The following is a 23,087-nucleotide window of genomic DNA, read 5'->3' as shown; positions in this document are numbered from 1 at the left end:
TGTAAACTTAGTCAAGTTAATTTATTGATGTCTTATCTCTAAAGAGGAAAGAATAGTGTGATCATTACATTAAGTAATATAATCAAAACTGCTTGGGACACTACAAATCTGTGTATTGATGTAAATTGTTAATTAACAAGGAAATGCTCCTTCATAATAATTGTAATTGATTGGAGTATAAAGTTCAGCAACAGATTTCACATATATTCTGATAAACCAACTTTCTGAGAGACGTTGCTGAAATGTGTGTAAAAGTGAAGTAAATTGTCTACATTACTTAGTACTAAATGCAACATGAATAAAATGAAGGAGCAATTCACAGATTTGAAAGGTATGTACAAATTGGATAAATTCCTAATTTACAAATATTGAAATCTATGACAGTAAAACCATTAAAAAAACTATGCACTACATTTTAAGCTAGTCATTATACTCTGCCCATAAGGCACTGTTGCAACATTAAATCACTACTGATGAATTAGAATTGGGAACTCTTTTGGCTAAGACAAGAGAAGCCCAGAAGGCGACATGACCAATGTGGGGAGGCAACATGTATGTATGGGATTCCCTGATGGGTCAGGCACTGTGCTAGGCTTACTGGGTGAATAGGACAAGATTCCTACCCCTAAAAGGAACACAGTTTGGCACAAGAGAGCCAGGTTACAGTTTTTCCAGTAAGTCCTGTGGAGGTGTCATTCACCAAGGGCAATAATAGCAAAAGGAAGCGGGTATAGGTAGAGAAAATAAAGGAGGAAGAATAGCAGGGACTACGGAATTTGTCTGCCTAACAAAGGAAATAGGCCATTTTTGGTGTTTTCTAAATTCGAATACCAGCCTCTTTGAAATAACAGAGAAAGAAGAAGAGAGAGGAAGAGGGAGAGGGAGAGAAAGAGAAGGGGAGGGGAGGGGAGGGAAGAGAAAGGAAGGGAAGGGAAAAATTGAGAGAGAATAAACGATTCTAGTTTAGTGGTAACTAAACTCTCTAGGAAGAAGACCAACCAGGAGATAGGATATAAAAGTTATCTCTTCAAAGTTCTCTAAGTCCCCAAATATATTCAAATTGTAAAAATTAACATTTAGGATTATCTTCATTGAATGATTATTCTGTGTAGACAAATTAGAAAATACAGATAAGCAAAAGGAGGAAAAACCAGATGTAATTCTATCATCTGGAGATTGCCATTGTTAATACTGTGATCTCTCCCTCTTTCTCTCTCTTGATTGATCAAAGGATTGATTTTTGTTGTTGTTGGAGCGCTAAGGGTTAGAAACTTGTTTCAAACATTTTCATTTGTATTGTATAAAATGTAAGAAGGGAAAAGACAAAATATTACCTGAAACTCATCATCATGAGATGGTCACCAAACTATTACCTGTAGTTTATCTCATATGTAATTTTTATGTGTATTATATAGATTAAATATGTAATTTTATATAAGCAAATTCAGATATTTTTCTGTAGGAACATGAGGTTTTATTTTGACTTGTTCTTATCTCCTAATTCTAAGTCTTTAACCACTGTGGCGTAAAATACCAGTTGTGTTCTCATTAATCACTGCATGATATGCAGCATTATTTATTTAAACAATCTTTTATGTTGGATATCTAGGCTAGTACTGATTTTTTTAAAATTTAATTTCTTTGATTGTTTTTATTTTTATTTTTCACACCTCTTTTATAACTGTTTTAGGATAACTTTCTAGAGGGTGCGCACAGCTCAGAAGGTAAACCATTTGCAATATTTCTGATACATGTTGTTATATTGCCTTTGGAAAACAATGTGTATCCTTGACAACATCAGATTATATGATTTCTTAACCCTCCATCAATTTAGTAACTCATTTGTCTATTTTAGTGTAACTTAAATTTATATTTCTTAGATTACTACTGAGGTTGAAATTTGCTTCATTTACATTATTCTGTTGAGTAAAATTCCTACTGATGCCTTTGGTTTTTGTTAAATTTTCTCACATTGGGAAATATTTCAAACACTAGAGGGTATAGAAAAATAAAACAACAAACACCTATTCCTTGAAACCTTCCACCAGCTCTGTTAAAGTGCAACATTTAGCCATAGTTACTTCAGTTTTTTTTTTTAAAGGAAACACCACAGATACAGTAGAAGTCCTCGGTTTATCTTGTCCTGATACCATTTCCTCAGTCCTTTCCTTCCTTCCCAGTTAACCAGGATCCTGAATTTGGTGTTTACATTTTTCCTTGCATATTTTTTTGCTTTTACTTTAATATGCATTCATACAGAGCAAATGTTGCTAATATTTGTGATATTTTCCCAAGTGGATAAATTAACTTGTTTATTATCACTGTTGTGTATTATTCTACTGTATGACTATATTATAATATCTTTAACGTTTCTGTTATTGATTTGATTGCCCTTAGGTTGTTTTAAGTTTTTCATTATTTCAGTGTTGCAAAAAAAATATTCTTATACCTCCATTCTTCTGCATATATGTGAATATCTCTCTAGGGCATATACTAAACATGGAATGGCCGAATCAAAGAGTCTGTGTATCTTAAACTTTACTAGATTTTGCTAAACTGCTTTGAAACTGCTTTACAAAATGGTTGTACCAATTTATAATCTCACCAGTAGTGTAAGAGTTCTCCCCTTTCTCTATAGGCTTACTGGCATTTGGTAGTATCAAAATATAAAAATTTTGCCAATATTTTGGGTTTAAAATAGTATCTTATTTAAATTTACCTCCTTCTGATTATAATGGGATGAAGCATTTTTTCTTCTTTATTGGCCAACTTTTCTGTGAATTGTATATTTATGTGTTTTGTCCATTTTTGTTTAGTCATTTGCCTTTTTTCTATTTTCCTATCAGAATTTTTACTGAAGTTGTGTTGCACTTCTAGATTAATTGGTGAAAATTTAATTTTCAATAAATATACTGAGTCTTCATTTAGATATATTCCGAGGTACTTTTATAGGTTTATTGTTTTTGTTGAAATTCTGAAAGAAATCCTTTTTTGTTTTTCTGTTAATGTCTTCGTTTGGTTATTGCTGATGCATGGAAATAATACTGATTTTTGCATTTTGCTCTAGAATTCAACAAGCTTGCTAAACCTTATTATTCTACTAATATGTCTATCAATTCTCTTGAGATTTCTATGTAGACAGTCACCTTGCCTGCAAAGGTGAACAGTTTTTAAGTTTATACACTTCATACTTTCATGGTGTTGTCATTCTGCTTTGACTTTTAGTCCAATGTTGAATAAAAGCAATGTTAGCAGGTTTTGTTCCTGGCTAATGGAATTTCTTTAAGGTTTCTTTGCTAGGATTGATATTTGCTGTCAAGATTTGATAGATGCCCTTAGATTAAGAAACTTCCCTTCCATTGCAAAGAGTTTTTCTTTCTTTGTTTTGATATTTAACCATTAATTACTTTTGCATTTTGTTACTTTCTTTTCTGCATATTTTGAGATTATTAAATGTTTTTTGAACTGTTAATGGATATGTTTTAAGTGATTTTCCTGATGATGGTCCATCTTTAAATTTATGGGGAAACACTATTGCTCTTGTTAGATGTTTGATATGCAATAAATTTTATGTAGTTAAAAAATCATAATCCTGTCTTCTTTATGATGAAAATATACTTCCAGTTTGTCATTTACCTTTTCATTCTTTATGGTTGTTTTCACATGTAGGTCTTCAATTTTAGGTAGAAAAAAATCTATTAATTTGTTGTAATTTAAGTAAAGCTTTTAAAATCATTATTTCAAATGATATAAATATTCATCTATATTTACTTCTAGCCCTTTTGTAACTTGTTTTTTTTTTTTGCATTCAGTTATCTATCTTAAATGTCATTTATCTGAAATTTCTGTTGATAGAGTGAAATGTTTCATAAACATATACATCTTTTTCATAATCTATCAAGTCAATGTATCATTTATTTCCTTTCATAATTTATCATAGTAGTCAATGATAAATTATATCAATTATATTTTTCAATTGTTGAAACATGGAAATCTTGGAATAAAAGTGAGTTATCCAAGGATTAGTATTCTTTTATATTTTACTTTATTTAAGTCACCATTATTTAATTAAAATATTTTGCGTCTATATTCATAAGTGAAATTTATCAATTTTGTGAACCATTTTAGTAACATTTTGATATCAGGTTTTTAAAAACCTGTATGGAACTGGAAAGATTGATAAATGCTTACATTACCTGAAAAATTTATATATAGAAAAAGCAATTGCTTCTCAAAACATTGAAAGAATCTGGTCACATAATTTTTTTTTTTTTTGGTCGTTGTTGGTCACGGCTACTCTCAGAGGCAGTTTTTTTTTTTTTTTTAAACATCTTTATTGAAGTATAATTGCTTTACAATGGTGTGTTAGTTTCTGCTTTATAACAAAGTGAATCAGCTATACATATACATATATCCCCATATCTCCTCCCTCTTGCGTCTCCCTCCCACCCTCCTTATCCCACCCCTCTAGGTGGTCACTAAGCACCGAGCTGATCTCCCTGTGCTATGCAGCTTCTTACCACTAGCTATCTATTTTACATTTGGTAGTATATATAAGTCCATGCCACTCTCAGAGGCAGTTTTTGATAAACTTAATTTTTGCTTGTTTCTCCCTCTATGGTGTTAACTTACTTACCTATATTTTTTGTTAATTTTATATATATGCATACATAAATATAGGTAAATAATACCAATATATAATTTACTGATATAAATATTTATTTTTCTAAAATATCATCCATGTTAATTATCTCTGGTTTTAATCCCACTAGTAGTACTGGTATTTCTTCATAATTTAAAAATGGGTTTGCATATTACACAATTTATTTTTTGTATCAGTGACCATGTATCTTTCCTCTAATTTTATTTTGATTACTTAATTCTGTTTGTATGCATTTTTCTCTTTTATTTTTTGACAGTGTTGTCTTTTTCTTTTTTGTTTTTCATTTTTTCCCCCAAAAATGAAAACTAGTACTTGGATTTTACTTATCAAATCACTTGTTTTCTGCTTCCCACATTATTCATTTCTACTTGTCTATTCATCTCTGTCTTCTAATTATGTTTACTTTATTGTTTTTATGATTATTTCTTGAGACATGTGCTTAATTTTACTTTTTACTTATTTGATTGTGAAAGCAATTAAGGCTATGAATTTGCCTCAGATCAGTGCTTCTGTTCCAATTCTCCAGTTTTATATGAAATGTTCTCCATCATTATTCAAATGATCTGAATTTATAGTGTTAACTCTGCATTTTCTGCACTTTTCTATAAGATGGAGGACTCAGTCCCCAAGTCTTGGATTTGGTATTTTGCTTTGTTTGGAGGAGGAAAGTGTCTCTTATATTTTTTTTATTGAATTCAAACATGACTGCGTTTATATCTATGGCAAAGTGGCCTATACATTATGTGTGAGTGTGTGTGTGTGTGTATAAGATATAAATGAAATAATCTTTGCAAACAGTTTGTTAGATATTTTAATAAATATTCCAAGAACACCAGCAAAGAATACTTATTTCAATAGTCTTCTATTAAAGGCATATTATCAATTATAATATTAATATCTTTTCTATCATATTTTATTATTTCATGCTTGACCTGTAAAAGATGAGAGGAATAATAAAATCTCCCAATTTGAGTGGAGACGTCGGTCAAAGGGTACAAAGTTGCAGTTATTCAGGATGAGTGAGTCTAGAGATCTAAGGTACTGCATGATGACTATAGTTGGTAATACTGTATTGAATATTAGAAATTTGCTAAGAGAGATTTTGGGTTCATTCATTACACACACACAGAAAGTTAACTATGTGAAGAGGTGACATGTTAATTAGCTTGAGTAGTCATCATCATAGTAATTATTTCACTGTGTATATGTACATCAAATTATCACATTGTACACCTTAACATATATAATTTTTATTAAAACAAAATCTCCCATTTTCATTGTGTCAATTTCCTATAGTATCACAGAGTTTCTTTTGCTAAGTAGTGTTATGAAAATAACATATACATATGGTAACATAATAAAAGATGCCAATTAATTAAAAACATGTGAGTTTCCCTTCTGTTAAGGTACTGCCATTAACAGTCCCTTATACATTCTTTCAGAAGCGTCCTGCACATACTTTCCTCCCTCAATAGAAATATACTCTTTCAACACAAAGAGGTATGTACATAGACTCTTTTGCACGTATCTTTTTTCCCCTCCTTTAGCAGCTGTATATCTCATAGAGACCTTTCCGTATCAACATATAAATATCTGCCTCATTAAAAAAAATAGATTTTAATGTCAGAATAGATGAATAGATTTTAACGTCAGAACGTACAATAATTATTTGAAGCAAACATATTTTTGGCACTTAGGCTGCCTCTAGTTGCTTGTTATTATAAACATTTTTATAGTAAAAAATCCTTGCGTGTACATTTGAGTCTATTGGTAGGTCAAGTTTCAGAACTATAATAGTTGCACTAAAGTTACATACATTTAAAATTGTGCAACATCAACAGGTTATACTCCAAATAATTATGACAATTTAGCTTCCAACCAACATTTGGTGTTTGTTTTAAATTTTTATTTATTATCACTGGGTATTATATAAATCTTTAAATATTTGCTAATATGGTAGGTGAAACACATGTTATCATTATTGTTTAAATTTGTATTTCTTTAGTTACAGGAGACACTGATCATGTTTTACCATTTTTGTGGAGCTTGTATATTTCTTCCCTGGACTTTGTATCTATTTCCTTTCCTCATTAATCTAATAAGGTTTTGTTGTTGTTCTAATTGATTTCTAGAGGCTTTTTACAAATTCATAAAATCAGCCTTTATATATTAGATGTTAATTATTTGGTATGTAATGATTCAAAATTTTTAAATCTTAAATGTGGTTTATAATTTTGATTAAATTTTTAAAGTCTTCTTTTTAATTTTTTTTACCTTGAAGTATACTTTATTAGATTTTAATATGATAAACCCTGATTAGTTTTTGTCTTTATTTCTCTTTTATCCTATTTCCAACCTTTCACAGTAGATTTTATAATAAAATAGAATTTAAGCAAATTATTATTGTAAATTTTATTTTTATCCCAAGTTACTTTGTAATATTTTGTTTCAAAAAGTTTGACAATAATTAATTAACTTTGTATGTTTAGTTGCTTTTCACTTGAGTTCACTTTTTCCATACCCTATTTGAATTATTCTAGAGTACTTTTTTTTTTTTTTTCTTGCGGGATCTTAGTTCCCTGACCAGGAATTGAACCTAGGCAGTGACAGCTTGGAGTCCTAACCACTGGACTGCCAGGGAATTCCCAGGACTATGTTATTCTGAGTAACATCTTAATCAGTCAGGACATTGTCCTAGAAGGGTAGGGAAGGGAATACTTCATGAATCTTCCTTTGAGAATGACTTTAAGCTGCCCTTGCATATAGAAAAAATATGAATGGGTATAAAATCATTGGTGCACATTTTCCCACTTCTAAATTATGTGTACATCAGTTTACTCCCATCTGCCGTTTAGTGCTCCTAATGACATGTTGGAACGTTTTCACTTGTAAGTAGTCTGTACTTTTCTGCCTGGAAATTTGTGGATTACCCCTTTCCCCACCTTATCATTGTATCTCATACATTTTACTGTGATATTTAGGTGTTCTCATTTCCTTCATGTACCTAGACTTAATAAAAACTATTTTTGTTGCAGTATTTATTTATTTATAAAAGGTAAGATTTAGCTAATTTACACTGCTACTGCACTCCCTTTGTCCTTATATTTCTATCATCTATCTATCTATCTATCATCTATCTGAACATTTCTTACTTTCGCAGTCTATCAGCTTTAATCATTATCTTGCCAACCTTCTATCTAAGGTAAAGACATTAGTGTACTGTGCTGAATGTTTTCTGTTTGCTCCTCCAGATCTAGTCTCCTTTCTCCTCTACTCTATGTGTCCCTTATTGACCGTATCAGTGAGCTTCCTTGATCTCTGGCATCATCTTGGGTTTGGCCACTGGAGATTGGAGGATAGCGAGAGAGGGAGTTTGGAGTATTTATTTTCCCACCTGCCTCCCTGCTGGGTCATCCACAGCCTGGCTGCCTCACTCTACAAAAAGCCACAGCTTTCCGTACAGCTGTTCACCCCCCGGTTTCAGCCACTACTCCTTCCCCTGCCCCTGCAGTCCTAAGAGTGGTAATTTCTCCCTAATATTTCCAAACCTAGGATTTGGCACCATTCATTGCTGGGTTTAAGCTTGCTCATATGTTTATGGAAACTACTTCTCAGTCACCCAGGTTGGGTGCCATCTGTTTTCTTTTTGGATGAAAGTCCCTGTTCTTTCCTCCACCTTTCTTCCAACTTTCCATCTACCACTTCCCAACAGCTATAATTCTACCTTCAAAATGTTTATGTGACCAGAATTAAGTCTCTGTGTTTGCCTATTTGTTGATTCTCAAAGCTGAAAACCCATCAACAGTGTTCACATTGTTATAGCTGTGTCAATATGATTCAATGCAGAGTCTGTAGTTTGGTCAGGTGGCATTTCCTTTTCTTTATGCCCATTGCCATCAAATGGTATTAGATACCATTAATTTTAAGATTTCTATTATTTATGTACCACTAAAAAAGGAAAAAACCCTCTGCCAATTAAATTATGACCTGCCATCAATTGTAAGATGTATCTTGATTTCAAGGAAAAATTGTTCATCTTATAATTGATGAAATACAGTGGTCAACTCTTCCCTTGCCCTCCTTGACTTGTTCTTGAGCAGTTCTCAGCCTGGAGTCACAATCCATTTCACAGCCTGCATTATTTTTCTCATTCACCAACCACATGTCTTCCAACTGCAGAGGAGTCATTTCAAAGTTGTATGGTATAGTATTTAAGAGTACAGACTCTGGTGCTAGATGACCTGAATTTGAAACCTGGAACCACTTTCTACTATCTGTGAGGCCATGGAAAGTTACTTAACCTCTCTGTGCTTCAGTTTCTTCACCTAATAATTAGAAAAAATAATAGTGCCTAACTCAATGGTTTATTTTGAGGATTAAAAGGTGTAATGCACGTGAAGTACCCAGAACATGTGAAGTACCTGTCACACGTGAAGTACCTGTCACACTGTGACTGTCCTTGTTAAATATAATGAAATTGCTCTGTGAGTGGTCTCCTTTAAATGCCCCTTACTGCTTGGGTCTCAAAGTAGCATCCCCAGTCCTCCTCCAAGTGGCAGAAGGGCACACAACAGGGCACTTCTGTTCCCCAATTAAATACCTCCAACATTCTTTTCTTTCTCTCTGCAACTTGTCCCCTCTTTAAATACACAATGAGCTCAAGAGTTGTGGAACTGAGTCCTACAATTTCCTTAGAAAAGTTGCATATATGGATTTGTCACATGTTGACTTCGTATCTGATATCTTTTTAAGAACCTCAGTCAAAACTAAGACGGGAGGAGTCCAACTCTAACCACCTGTTACGACTATGTAATATACTCCTTGGATCTGTCTTCCTTGACATTTTGTTTATTATATCCATTTCATTTTTCTACTTGATTCTTAAATAATTTCTCACACATGTCTCCTACTTTTTAAATTCAGTTATTTTTCTGCAGTATTCAATCTGTCACTTACTGCCTTCATTGTACATTTTTGAATTATAATTTAATTTTTCTATTAGCTTTTTGCTATACCTCTGTGATTTTTTTAACTTTTTTTTATACAGCAGGTTCTTATTAGTTATCTATTTTATACACATCAGTGTATACATGTCAATCCCTATCTCCCAGTTCATCCCACCACCCCCACCCACCCCTGCTGCTTTCCCCCCGTGGTGTCCATACGTTTGTTCTCTACATCTATGTATCTATTCCTACCTTGCAAACTGGTTCATCTGTACTATTTTTCTGGATTCCACATTATATGCATTAATATCTGATTTTTATTTTTCTCTTTCTGACTTACTTCACTCTGTATGACAGTCTCTAGATCCATCCACATCTCTACAACTGACCCAGTTTCGTTCCTTTTTATGGCTGAGTAATATTCCATTGTATATATGTACCACATCTTCTTTATCCATTTGTCTGTCGATGGGCATTGAGGTTGCTTCCATGACCTGGCTATTGTAAATAGTGCTGCAATGAACATTGGGGTGCGTGTGTCTTTCTGAATTACGCTTTTCTCTGGATATATGCCCAGTAGTGGGATTACTGGATCATATGTAATTCTATTTTCAGTTTTTTAAGGAACCTCCATACTGTTCTCCATAGTGGCTGTATCGATTTACATTCCCACCAACAGTGCAAGAGGTTTCCCTTTTCTTCACACCCTCTCCAGCATTTGTTGTTTGTAGATTTTCTAATGATGCCCATCCTAATCGGTGTGAGGTGATAGCTCATTGTAGTTTTGATTTGCATTTCTCTAATAATTACTGATGTTGAGCAGCTTTTCATGTGCCTCTCGGCCATCTGTATGTCTTCTTTGGAGAAACGTCTATTTAGGTCTTCTGCCCATTTTTTTTTTTTTTAACATCTTTATTGGAGTATAATTGCTTTACAATTGTGTGTTAGTTTCTGCTTTATTAACAAAGTGAATCATTTATACATATACATATATCCCCATATCTCCTCCCTCTTGTGTGTCCCTCCCACCCTCCCTATCCCACCTCTCTAGGTGGTCACAAAGCACTGAGCTGATCTCCCTGTGCTATGCGGCTGCTTCCCACTAGCTATCTATTGATTTTTTAATGGTTGCTTTAAATCCTCAAAATTTCACAGTGTACTTTATTTTCTTTTTTTAAATTTTATTTATTTATTTTTATTTTTATTTTTTGGCTGCATTGGGTCTTCGTTGCTGCACATGGGCTTTCTCTAGTTGCGGCGAGCGGGGGCTTCTCTTGTTGCGGAGCACGGGCTCTAGGTGCGCGGGCTTCAGTAGTTGTGGCACGCAAGCTCAGTAGTTGTGGCTCGCGGGCTCTAGAGCGCAAGCTCAGTAGTTGTGGCTCACGGGCTTAGTTGCTCCGCGGCATGTGGGATCTTCCTGGACCAGGGATCGAACCTGTGTCCCCTGCATTGGCAGGTGGATTCTTAACCACTGTGCCACCAGGGAAGTCCCTCGTGGCGTACTTTAATATTGTACCATTTCACATAAGATGTAAAAACTTTGAGCTATATTGATCCGTTTACCAACCTCCCCTTCCTCCATCCTGAAAATGTCATAGGTATTACATTTGTGTATGGTATAAACATCACAGTTCACTGTCTATCATTAGTCTGAAGAGCTTCCTTTAGCATTGTAAGTGCACTGTAGAACTATACTAACGAGTCATGGTCATAATTTCCAAATGAATCTAAGTTAACTCTCAGATTAGTCAAGGCATACCTTTCCTGTCCCTATAATATCAGCAAACACAGAAAAATTACCACAGTATCTAGCAGTTCACAATTAGAGGCTATTCCAAGAAATGCCCACCACTTAAAGAATGACTACAAAGAATCATTTGGAATCCTCAGAAATGAATATTTTCAGTGAGATGAGAATTGCTTTATGTTTCCTTCTTATATTTATATTCCCTCGTCATTCCAGTGATGATAACGTTTCAGTGATAAAGGGAGGATGGTGCATTTGTGGCCTTGGGTCCCCATCTTTCATAAGAAGAAATTTTGCTCAAATTCATTTAGGGAAATGCTTAAATACACTTTTTCTGCTAATATTCAGAGTATTGTGCTTGAGTAGATGAAATAGTCTTTAAAATATCTTTAAGTTTTAAAGGCATTTGAAGTGTTCATCACATACCTTCATCTATTTGTATGTATATATGTGGCTTAAAACTACAATTCATTATTACTTCCATGGTTCTGTGGATTGATTCAGCTTAGCTATGTGGCTGTTGCTTGGATTCTGTCAGGCAGTTGCAGTCTGATGGCATCTGGGCTAGAGTCATTTGAAAGTTTGACCGAACTGGGTAACTAAGATGGTTTATTCACAGGTGAGCTCATTCAAAGCTGTCCCACCAGGGTGATACCCACGTGTTGCACTTTTCACACAGAATGAGCTAGGGCTAGGTTTCCAGAAGGAATGTTCCAAGAGCAGGTATCTCAAGAAACAGGAAGCAGCCAGGTGGGTTAAAGGATAAGCTTGAAAGTGGCACAACATCATTTCTGCCATATCCTATTGGTCAAACAGTCCATGTGCTTTCATCTTTTGAGTGAAGTCATCTTTTGAACTTTGTGTAAACATTCATTCATTCATATGTGTATATATTTAATATGTACATATATAATTCATATATATGTGATCCATTCATAGATATCAATCAAAGTAATAATTTTCCCTTTCCCTATTAATCAAACTAGTTTTACTTATTTCTTGTCAGTCCTATTTTTTCTTGGGTTAACAACACTGTTTTTGAAAGTAATAAAATCACATTTGCTTTACTATAATTCAGATTTTCTCCATTAGGCTAACCTTTACCCATCTTAATTTGTTCTATGAATTTGGGATTAAATGTAAATTAGTGCTTTTGCCTAACTTCCCAAATCATTTTTTGGAATGACTGGGGAGACTTACATGGTATCAGCAGACCTCTTAATTGAATGTCAAGAAAGGCAATTCCTATTGGCAGGGGGACCTCCAGCTTCACTGAGAAGCGCTCAATTAGGTGGAAAACAGATGCTTATTTTTGTCTTATAAACCTCAGTGCAGGTTAGTGGTAATTACTTCGAAGAGCAGGATAACAATTTATGTAATCAGCAGGACCCTATAATTACTAATGCATAATTTCTAAACAGTGTTTAGCAAAATGAGGCCCATACATACACTTTGTAATGAAAAGAATGTGTTTGACACCACACTAAATTAAATTTTAAATTTGCATATTTTCTTCTAGGAAACACGCGAGCTTCATCTGCTTTATTTTGCTTCACTAACCCCTGTCTACTTTTAGCTCTTTTATAGGATCATGGAAATGCTGAATCACAATGATGGCTGAATGGCAGCGTAAGAACCAGTAGTGTAGAAAGACTTCCTTCTCTGTTTTCTAGGGTAATATATAACACCAGTCTAAGAGATGATTTGGAATGTTACATTTAGGCAACTTGTTTCCACTGTGAGATTAATATGATGGTCATAGAATCACTTAATTTAGACTATAAGTGCCAGCAGAGAACTTAAAAATTATCTGTACTTATCTCTTCATTACAGACGGAAAAACTGAGGTCCAGTAAAATATGACTTGTGCAACAGCAAGCAGTTGGCAGTAGGAGTAAGAAAGTATTCACTCAGTTAGTCCCAGGTCTGTGTAAAATCCATTTCATTAGCCTATTTGGGCCATATAGAGTTTCTGTTAGACAATAACACATACTACATTAGCCCCAGGGATACTGGACACTTCTGTAGTAAGTATTTTGAAATTTACATGTACATATGCCTTGCTAGCAGGTGTTTAATAATAGTAGGTCGAAGTAGTAGTAATAGTAGGTATAGCATCTCCTGAAGATAATTTAAGTTCTACATATTAAGAAAACTGAGCACTAGTTATTGACATTTTCTTTGTGAAAGACCACTGATGAAATTGTACACCTTGATGAATTCTTACCTACAGTTCCTGAGGTCATGTCAAGAGGATTACCAGCCTCTTCTTCAAAGCTCTGGACCTGAGACACCAAAATGCATCAGTCTCACTAGAAATGCTTTCATAATAAATTCACTTCATTTATTTAATCAACATATAATGAATACCTACTGGCTACTGCCAAGAGGATTAAACATGATTTCTGAACTCAGAGAGCTAATAGTCTGCGGCAGGCAGGTGGTATGTACAAGGCACTCATAACAAAGATTCAAAGAACTAAGGGAGTTAAGAAGAGGGAAAGGGAAAGATCACTTCTGGGTGGAAGGAATAGAAGCCCTGCCTGGAAAAGGTGGCATTTGAACTAAACTTAGATAATATTATTACTATTAACCTAGAAATATTTTTTTTTGTTCCTAAAGAGCTTTAACTATATTTGGAGCAAGCAAGTTATTTCCCATATTTAATTTTAGCTCTCTAAGGGATTTATTTACAACTTGGTAAATCTGTGGAGAGCAATTCAGGAAATTTCATAACTCAGTTGCTATATAAAGCTTAGAAAGCTCAAAGAAAATTTGATTTTCAAATTGAGAGAGTAGAATTTATTTTAAAAATTCTTCCAAGAAATTAATGAATATTACCCTATTAATGAGAATAAAATTATTGTTAAAACAAAATAATAATTATTTCTTTAAAAATAATAACAACTTTCTATAGAAACGATAAATATAAAAAGTTAAAGAAGGTAAGAAAATGGTTACTGTTATTATTTTGGAGTATGTCTTTGCAGGTTTTCTTTTAATACATTAGTTCTGGATATAGTAACGTAGTCAAATTTTCACTCAGAATTTGGAGGGACCTTTTTTCCCCACATCATAAAATTTCTTTGAAAATACCATCTTCAATGAGTGCACAATAGGCCATATTCTGAAGGTACATTAATTTACTTAATGATTCTCCTAATGTTGGAAAGTTTTCTAAATTTTGCAAATAGAAATGATGCTGAGATGAGTATCTTTGTACATAAATCTATTTCTACATGTCATATTATTTATTTGGGATTCATGTCTGAACACTGAAGGCTGAGTCAAAGGATGAAAACATTTTAAACATTGTGGTACATATGGCCCAAAATTACCTTTAACCCAGGAATAAACAGAGGACTATGAGGATATAGCTCAGCAATGTAAGAAGAAATATTTCTTCCCTCTTTTTAATCCTTCATCTCTCTTTTCACAGAAGGTACTTTGTACTTGTAATTGATTAGACATACTTCTTAACATTATTTTTACTGGTTTTGTAACTCAAACCAGTGTGCACCATATAAATTTTTCAGTATAATAAAAGTAAATTTTTTCTCTGTGACCATTATCCTGGAGAAAAATCCACTTAGCGCAATGTAAAGTACCTATTCATCTATTAAAAAAAAGAACAGAAACAAAAAATTCCCAATAATGTAAAATGGAAACCAGGTGTATTCCTGGGTTATTCCACCTGGGCCAAACTTATTAACAAAAAAAAAAAGAAATAATTATAACGTTTGAAACACTTCTCACCTAAACAAGATGCTGACTGGCATTGTTTAATAATGTGGGCAACATTCTTACACAGGAGTTCCAGAGAGCAGGATCCTTGTATGTAAGCGAGAGGGAAGGTTAAAGATGTTATATTGTAGATACAAAGAAGCATCCTAAGAGAGTCTACAATTACAGAAGTTTCATAAGTATTAAATTCTCATAATATATTTGGGAATTAAAAAAAGAAAGGAACAGACTCAGTTTAACTCAGTAAAATTAAACACAAAAATGTTGATTTTTGCATTAAAAATCTATGTACAACTTGGTTGGAATCATAATTTTGAGAAGTGAGCCAAACATTACCATATTCAGCCTTTAGTAGGACTTTAGGGAAAGCATCATAGAGTGATCTGGAGGCAGAATTTGGCCAGAGTTGAAATTCTGATAGGTAGATATTTAAGTACATTGGCTTATGTTTTAACTGCCATGAAAATCTGCCAGTTTCACACATCGTTTTCGTTTCTTATATTTTAAAATTTGCCATTAAAAAATGACTATTAAATCTGGCATTAGCTCCTGTTTAAGCTACAACCTACCCAAGTTTCATTTACTCATACGTTGGTATTGAGTGAAAGAAATATTTTTCTCCCAGTCTGTGTGATGAAGATTTAATATTTTAAATATACATTTTTAAGAAAACAAAATTCGGGACTTCCCTGGTGGTGCAGTGGTTAAGAATCCGCCTGCCAATTCTGGGGAAATGGGTTCGAGATCTCGTCTGGGAAGATCCCACATGCCGCGGAGCAACTAAGCCCGTGCGCCGCAACTACTGAGCCTGCGCTCTAGAGCCCGCGAGCCACAACTACTGAGGCCCCCGCGCCTAGAACCCATGCTCTGCAACAAGAGAAGCCACCACAATGAGAAGCCCGTGCCCACAATGAAGAGCAGCCCCCGCTCGCTGCAACTAGAGAAAGCCCGCGCGCAGCAACAGAAACGCAATGCAGCCAAAAATAAATACATAAGTAAATAAATTTATTTAAAAAAAAGAAAACAAAATTCAAATAGTGAGTTTTTAAATATCATTTTGAAGGCTCTCTCTGCCTTATATATACATATAGCCTCTTACCAAATCTGGGCAAATATTAAAGAAACACCACAAACAAAGTTGGCTTCAAAGTTCAACAGAATATTTTGTTTTTATATGGGAGCCACTCACAGACTAAATTATCAAATACTTCTAATATTAATTTACTCGTTTATGAATATTTACCAAGTTCCCACTATGTGCCACAAAACGTGAGGTTTTTATTTTTATTTTATTTTTATTTTTGGTGTCTGAGTGTGTTCTCCCTTACCACACCTATATGTACTAATACGTATTGCTTTTCCTTGAATAATTGTCATATAAGAGTATTTGAAAGTTTGCCATGCAAGGACTAACATTCTCTTCTTAGTTCTTTATGTTGAATATGATGATATTTATCTCTCCCTGTACTCTCACATATAGATGACATACAAGGAACTTTGTTCTCCTCTAAGTCAGTATAGTTTGATGCAGAAGAAGCTTAGTAAGGGGACAGTGGAGTCTAATGAGGCTTGTCAACAGGCTGGCGTTTGGCGAAATTTCCTGTTTGGATCCTAGGAAACAGACAGCAGACTGAATAATGACTTGCAGATTGTCTTGATAGTCTTTATAGTAATTTAACTATTAGTTTGGTAATTAAATAATTTTTACAAGATTGAATAAAAGAAAATACTCTTTTTTAGTGCCACCTGCGATTGTATTCAAATCACGGCACTTGACCAAAGCTCTGTTTTTTTCTCCATTTATAATTTTTATTCATTTTTATGCTACTGTTTTAAAGTCAGATTAATATTTTAAGGTTCTTAAAGTAATTTCTGACATAAGACATATGCATACAAAAACATATACACATAGATATTAGAATCATTAACAGCTATATATTTTGAGGCAATTTTTATCTCTTTGTGGGATGGGGAGACCTACCAATAGGCATTCTTAGACTTCTTTTAAAGTTATTGTTAAGCTTTAACATCCTACGATTTCCTTGATTGTCTCAGCCCCCTGGCTGATTAAGAACCCCTTTTCTTACTCCCCAGATATCCAAACTTGTCTCTTTAGCGACATGAAAGTTTATCAGCAGAGCTGTCACTCTCCCTACCGTGTTATTGGTTTTTGTGCTTATCCCTGCCACTACACTGTGGTTCCCTTGAGGGCAGAGTCTGTGTCCCAGAGCCTCACACGTAGTGGGCTCACATGTAGAGTGTCGCACCCGTAGAGGGCTTGAAAGAGAGTGGCCTGACCTTGGGATTGGCATATAAATATCCTACCCGACTTCTAAACAATTTACGTGAAAAGGGGGAAAAAGCCTTGCTCTTCTATACTTTCTCTGTAATCAAAGAATAAAGAGATGAGTGAAAATGTGTATATATTTTTTAAAAAGCCTTTGAAGTACAGTTGGGTGTGCCATCTAAATGACAATGAAAATTAGCAAGTGTGAATGAAGGTGGGATGAAGAGGCAAAGAATATGTGTGAAATGGAGGTCAAGCTATGTGAGCATCACTAAATCCCAAAGCAAGTAAACAAATAAAATGCTATCAAACCGAAGTCCCTACTTATTTTGTCCAAGGCCCTACATTAGGTGTTGCAGGGGAAATAGTCCCAAGACATATTCCCTTGAGGATAAAATTTAATCCTCAAGGAGCTGACAGTCCAGCGGGGGAGGTGTTATCAACACACACACACAATCTTTACTGTAACAAGCTCTCCCTGCCAAGGCTACGAGAATACAGAGGAAGAGTGGTGGGCTAGCTTCACTTAGCGGGAAGTAGTTGAACTGACCCTCAAAGAGGTGAAACATGAAAAGTTAGAGAGTAGATGAAAGTATACTGAGATGCATAATAAAACATTGAGGAAAAGCAAAGTGAAAAATAACCTGTGGATTCAGTTGTGAGCAAAAAAAGGAAAAGAAATGGGAGAAAGCAAAGGCTGGCTTCATACTAGTTTAGTTCTGGCTGAAGTAACTAGAATGACCTTAAATGTCCTAGATTAAACAGAAGTTTGGAATGATAAGGTGTAATGCTGAAGGGCTGAAAGGTAAAGGGGTTAAATGAGGGGTGGAAGGCAAAAGATGCCTTGGTGGGAGTTACTTCCCTTAGAGGTTGAGTACACTGACCTCTTCCATTTCGAAGGAGTCTGGTGCTTTGCCTGCAAGACAGGACAAGCTCTTGAGTTTGTTAGTCTGAAGTGAGTTCTCCTTTTGAGTTCTGTCCTTGACTGACCCCTCAGACACACAGGAAGGCGGAGCCTGCTTGGCCAGCATGGATGAGTGAGGCCACTGCTTGCTCAGAAGAGCTTGGCGAGGATCACAAGGTGTCAAGTCATCACAGGCTTGAAGAGACCAGTGCTCTGCTGAAAGAGACAAATGACTTTGGTCCTGTTTGTTTGTCATGGCAACTCTGCTCCACACCCTGTTTCTGCAGAGACGATGGAAAATTTGTTTCTCATCTTCAATGACTGTGATGCTCCCAGGCTATCATCCCTTCTAGTGTTCTGCTTTGAACCATTCCCAAAAAGCTCACCCACTCTTCTTCGATGCTCCTTGGCTTCACTCACTGAGGTTCTTTGCACACTTTTTCCTTCATCTTCCTCTTCACCTTTGTTCTGCAGGATGTTGACATCATTCAGCAAAGATGAGAAAGCACTGGCCACATGATCCAATATTTCCAGCTGTTAGAAATGGCCTGAACCATACAAGGAACACACAATTTTTAGTTTCAACGAAACTGCATTCCTGTAGTAAAAACTGAAGAGATTTGTTAACACGTGTGATTTTCAAGATGGGAAGGACTTTAAGTTTCTGAAACTCAAGTTTTCCTTAGTGTGTGCCATTGATTATTATGGAGAAGATTCCCTTACATAACAAGGTATCACTGTATTATAGGGAAAGAGAATGCCTTTTATATTTAGTTAAATATGCATAACTATATAGATTCATATAGCTTTTATGTGTTAACCTATAAAAACTATAGGCAAGGATGAATCTTGAGATTAATGTCATGTGTTAAAGTAAATGTCAAAGAGTGAGCCCAGCTCTTTCATAGGAAGTGAGCTTGGAGATTCTTCCATAGCTTGAGGCAGTCACCATCCTCATCATCACCTCCATCAGATCCATCTATACCCTTCACCTGAGAGTGTGGAAAGATCATGACATATAGAATCAGAAGGCCTGGATCCAAATCCCAGATCAGCCAGTCACTGGAAGTGTGACCACAAAGTAAATGAATTAATAGATTCATGGTACTTAATCCTGTGCCTGGCACATAGTAAATGGGCAGTTTCTTCATCTGGAGAATGAGGTAATAATACCAGTCTTACATATCTCTCACATCTGTTGTGAAAAGCACAATGCTATATGAGTATCAGTTAAAATAAATGTGCACGACTCAGGAAGGGAATGTATTGTCTTCAGTCTTCCAAGAGAAGACAGTCATTAATGTGAAAACCCACTTACCTTTGCAAACAAACCAGCTCCTCAACTTGTAAGTCTTTCTGAACCACCTGGCCTCACTCATTCGGGCAATATGCAAGAATTGGCTTAATTCGTATGTGGGAGAGATCTAACGTAGCAAGGGCTATTTTGGGGATGCACTGCCACTTTGAAAAAATTGTATAAAATATTTTTGGTATCTCCAGACAGTAAAACCACAGTAATGGAAACAGAACATTTTGCTTTTATTACACAGCCTTCTCTCAACCCCAGTGATAGCATGAAGGGTTGCATAGCTCATCAACGGCCGAAGGCCCATTGGTGTGGAAGGATGCTGTCCTCTGTTCTGCTGTTTGCATCATCATAGCAATGCTAAAGACTCCTGCATGAGCAAATCATGGTGCCTACCTGTTTCCTTCAACTGAAAGTGGCAGATATTGACCATTCATAATTCTACTCCAAAAAAATGTGATGGGCGTCTTATGGAGGACTGTGATATTCTGTCAAGACCTAGAGGAACTCTTGGGTTCCAGATGTTTTCAGAAATATTCTGATTACACTTCCCCCTTAAATTTAGTTGTAAGCTCAAGAGCATGATTGAATCATAATTCCACTTTTACAATTGTCTTAGTATCCTTTCTATAGCAGATTTTTTAAAAAAAATATTTTATTTATTTACTTATGGCTGTGTTGGGTCTTCGTTTCTGTGCTAGGGCTTTCTCTAGTTGTGGCAAGCGGGGGCCACTCCTCATCGCGGTGCGCGGGCCTCTCTTGTTGCGGAGCACAGGCTCCAGACGCGCAGGCTCAGTAGCTGTGGCCCACGGGCCCAGTTGCTCCGCGGCATGTGGGATCGTCCCAGACCAGGGCTCGAACCCGTGTCCCCTGCATTGGCAGGCAGATTCTCAACCACTGCGCCACCAGGGAAGCCCTATAGAAGAGTTTTATACTTAGACTAATACAAAACCTATCAATTTAATTGGTTCAGGCAATTCAGAGAACATAATAGTGTGAAGTGTTGGATGGGGCGTTTTGTTTGTTTGTTTTGCTTTGAGGTACACTGAACAATGAACCAACTGATTCTCATCCCTTCAAGTTGGAACATTTTGTACTGACTTTGAAGGAGACATACTTTTCCATTCTGCCTATGGGACAACCGACTAATTTTACTATTGCTTGTTTTACATTTGACTTTCTCAGTTTTCTCGAGTTGAAAGTGTACTGTAAGTGTTGAGTGAGAACAATTACCGTGCTCTATTAGTACAGGTTTAAGTGGTGGAAATAAGAGGGGGCCAGCAGTCACAGGATCAGGGGCCAACTCCTGGTTTCCCTATAATCCATGTGTCAATGTCATCTGTGGAATGTTTACCTCACAGATCTGCTCAATCACTCCTCAAATATTGGTAAGTGTTATTATTCTCCCCAAATAAATAATTGATCAGAGATTTTGCATCTCTGTGGGGCTTGGAGGAGGAGACAACAAAGAATGGTATTAATTTCTTCTAAAGGTAAAGAAACATTACATTGCAACACCTTCAGTTTTGCATACTCTTTTTAAAAAATGTCATTGCTGAGATTTCTGAGACCCATTTCACCCATATGAAAGCAGGGGAAACAGAAACTGAAATGAAAAATCTAAGTAAAACCTCTGTTCCTGATATTTGTTTGAGAGAAACACTTCATCTCACTTGACTTTCCTTTCAGTGAATTTATTTATTTAGAAGAATTTATTTAACAGAATTTTGGCATGTTCCCCAGTCCAGAATTCTGCAAACTCTATTCCACGGAGGAGATGTTCTTTAATGCTCCTCTAAGAGAGGTTCTGTCCTGAAATGATTTTGAAAACACTGCACTGCATCCCCTCTAGGAGACTGAGAGTGCACCTCAGCATATTAAACAAATCCTGCAGTAAATAAACCTGTTTAACGGTAAGCCATCTTTCTCCCAAATTATTTGAGCACAGTACACATACTCCAAGAATATCCTCAGTAGTGTCCTAGAGAAAAGTATTCCATTGACCATCAGTTGGAGAAAAATTGCAGCATGCATGATAACTGTAAGATTTAAGCACCGTTAATCCACGAATCTGAAGATATGACAGATTTATAACTACCAATTACAGCTTGGGGTGGAAATAAGCAGTGTTCTAAGCCTCACAGATGAGGAAATTAAGGTTTCACTTAGTGACTCATGATAAGCCTTGCCAGATCCTGGTTTCTCTGACCTCTGGGTATGTGGCTATGGTATGTATTAGCGCCGTTCACCAGTACTGTCTTCCTCTGGGCATGTGGTAGGATTGCATGTTGTCACCCCTTTGGAGTGAAGTGTGGCCACATGATTTATTTTGGACAATGAAATCTGAGCACACTTGATATGTGTAAGTTCTGAGCAGGAGGCTTTAAGACCCAAGTATGGTTCTCTATTTCCACCTTTTCCCTGTCATTACTATCAGTGATGTTCCAGATAGTTGAGCCAAGTCCATGGATAAGGAAAACATCATGGAACAGATCTTTCTTCCTCCCAAAATATACACCAATCCGCAGTGGACATGGAGAGCGATCGTGACATAAACCTGTCTCTGTTTGAAGCCACTGAGATATTGGGGTTGACTGCTACTGCACAGATCTCCTGGCCCATCCCTCCTAATACTGTGGCTCATCTGACTGCTCATTGCCATTGCTGAGATTCTGATGCCATGTGGTCCTCACTTACTGTACAAGTTAGTGTTCTCAATGTCCATTCGCTGTTTTTGAGCTTCAAGAAAAACACGGATGTTGATTCCTCTGGCTGCTGAGCCACAACCCAGGAATCTGGTTGGGATTCGTGTATAGATGTCTGGCTCGTCAGCACCAAACCCCAGATCCAAGAGAATCTCCACTGGATCTTTTTCCCAAAATTCCAGCCATTCAGGAATGCTGCAGTAAAAATATGAATATCTTTATCCAGTAACAGTTCACTCAACCGAAAGCCATTTTTTTCCTAGTCACCTCACCCACCCAATCTTCCAGAAATTGAGTAAAGGAGGAATCTGAATAGACAAACAGATGGTGCATTTACTAGAGCTCATATATACTTCCTAAAAGGACAGTCCTTCACCCCCGCTCAGGGACTGCTTGTCTGTACTTTAAAATGAGTTCACTTAACAGGTTTTCCATGTCACAACAGGCAGATGTTAAATTAGATATGGCAGGGAGATTGTGGGACAAAAACCAGAGGCAGTGAAGTGATAACCACAAAAAATGGTAGTCGATGGCAATATGAAACAGAAGAAAAAAAAAACAACCCTGAAAACAGTAGACTAAAAAAAAGAATATTTAAAAAGAGTATCAGTCTGGGGCATCCCTAGTCACGCAGATTTGTTGAGGCTATCACTAAATGGAGACTACAGGACTGATGTTCACAAATAATGACTTTAAGTCCCTAGGTGAGGTTAAAATACGTTCTGTATTTTTTTGGACTTGGCTGAGAAACAAGAAGTACTTTTTTCAACTTGTTTTATTCAGTG

At 35.8% G+C, this 23,087-nt stretch overlaps 1 protein-coding gene across 1 annotated transcript in view; it reads right to left on the bottom strand.

The window, feature by feature from the left end:
• Positions 1–23,087, bottom strand: part of ITPRID1 (ITPR interacting domain containing 1) — an 85,553-nt gene that overhangs the window by 31,965 nt on the left and 30,501 nt on the right. The window contains 4 exon segments of the mRNA XM_068550029.1: positions 13,568–13,641; positions 18,272–18,552; positions 18,555–18,839; positions 22,295–22,497. Coding sequence (XP_068406130.1) covers positions 13,568–13,641; positions 18,272–18,552; positions 18,555–18,839; positions 22,295–22,497 — 843 coding nt within the window.

Source organism: Eschrichtius robustus, chromosome 8, assembly GCF_028021215.1.
Source record: "Eschrichtius robustus isolate mEscRob2 chromosome 8, mEscRob2.pri, whole genome shotgun sequence".
Lineage (NCBI taxonomy): Eukaryota > Metazoa > Chordata > Mammalia > Artiodactyla > Eschrichtiidae > Eschrichtius > Eschrichtius robustus.
Note: the sequence above shows the minus strand (reverse complement) of the source record. Positions and strands in the feature narration are given on the sequence as shown.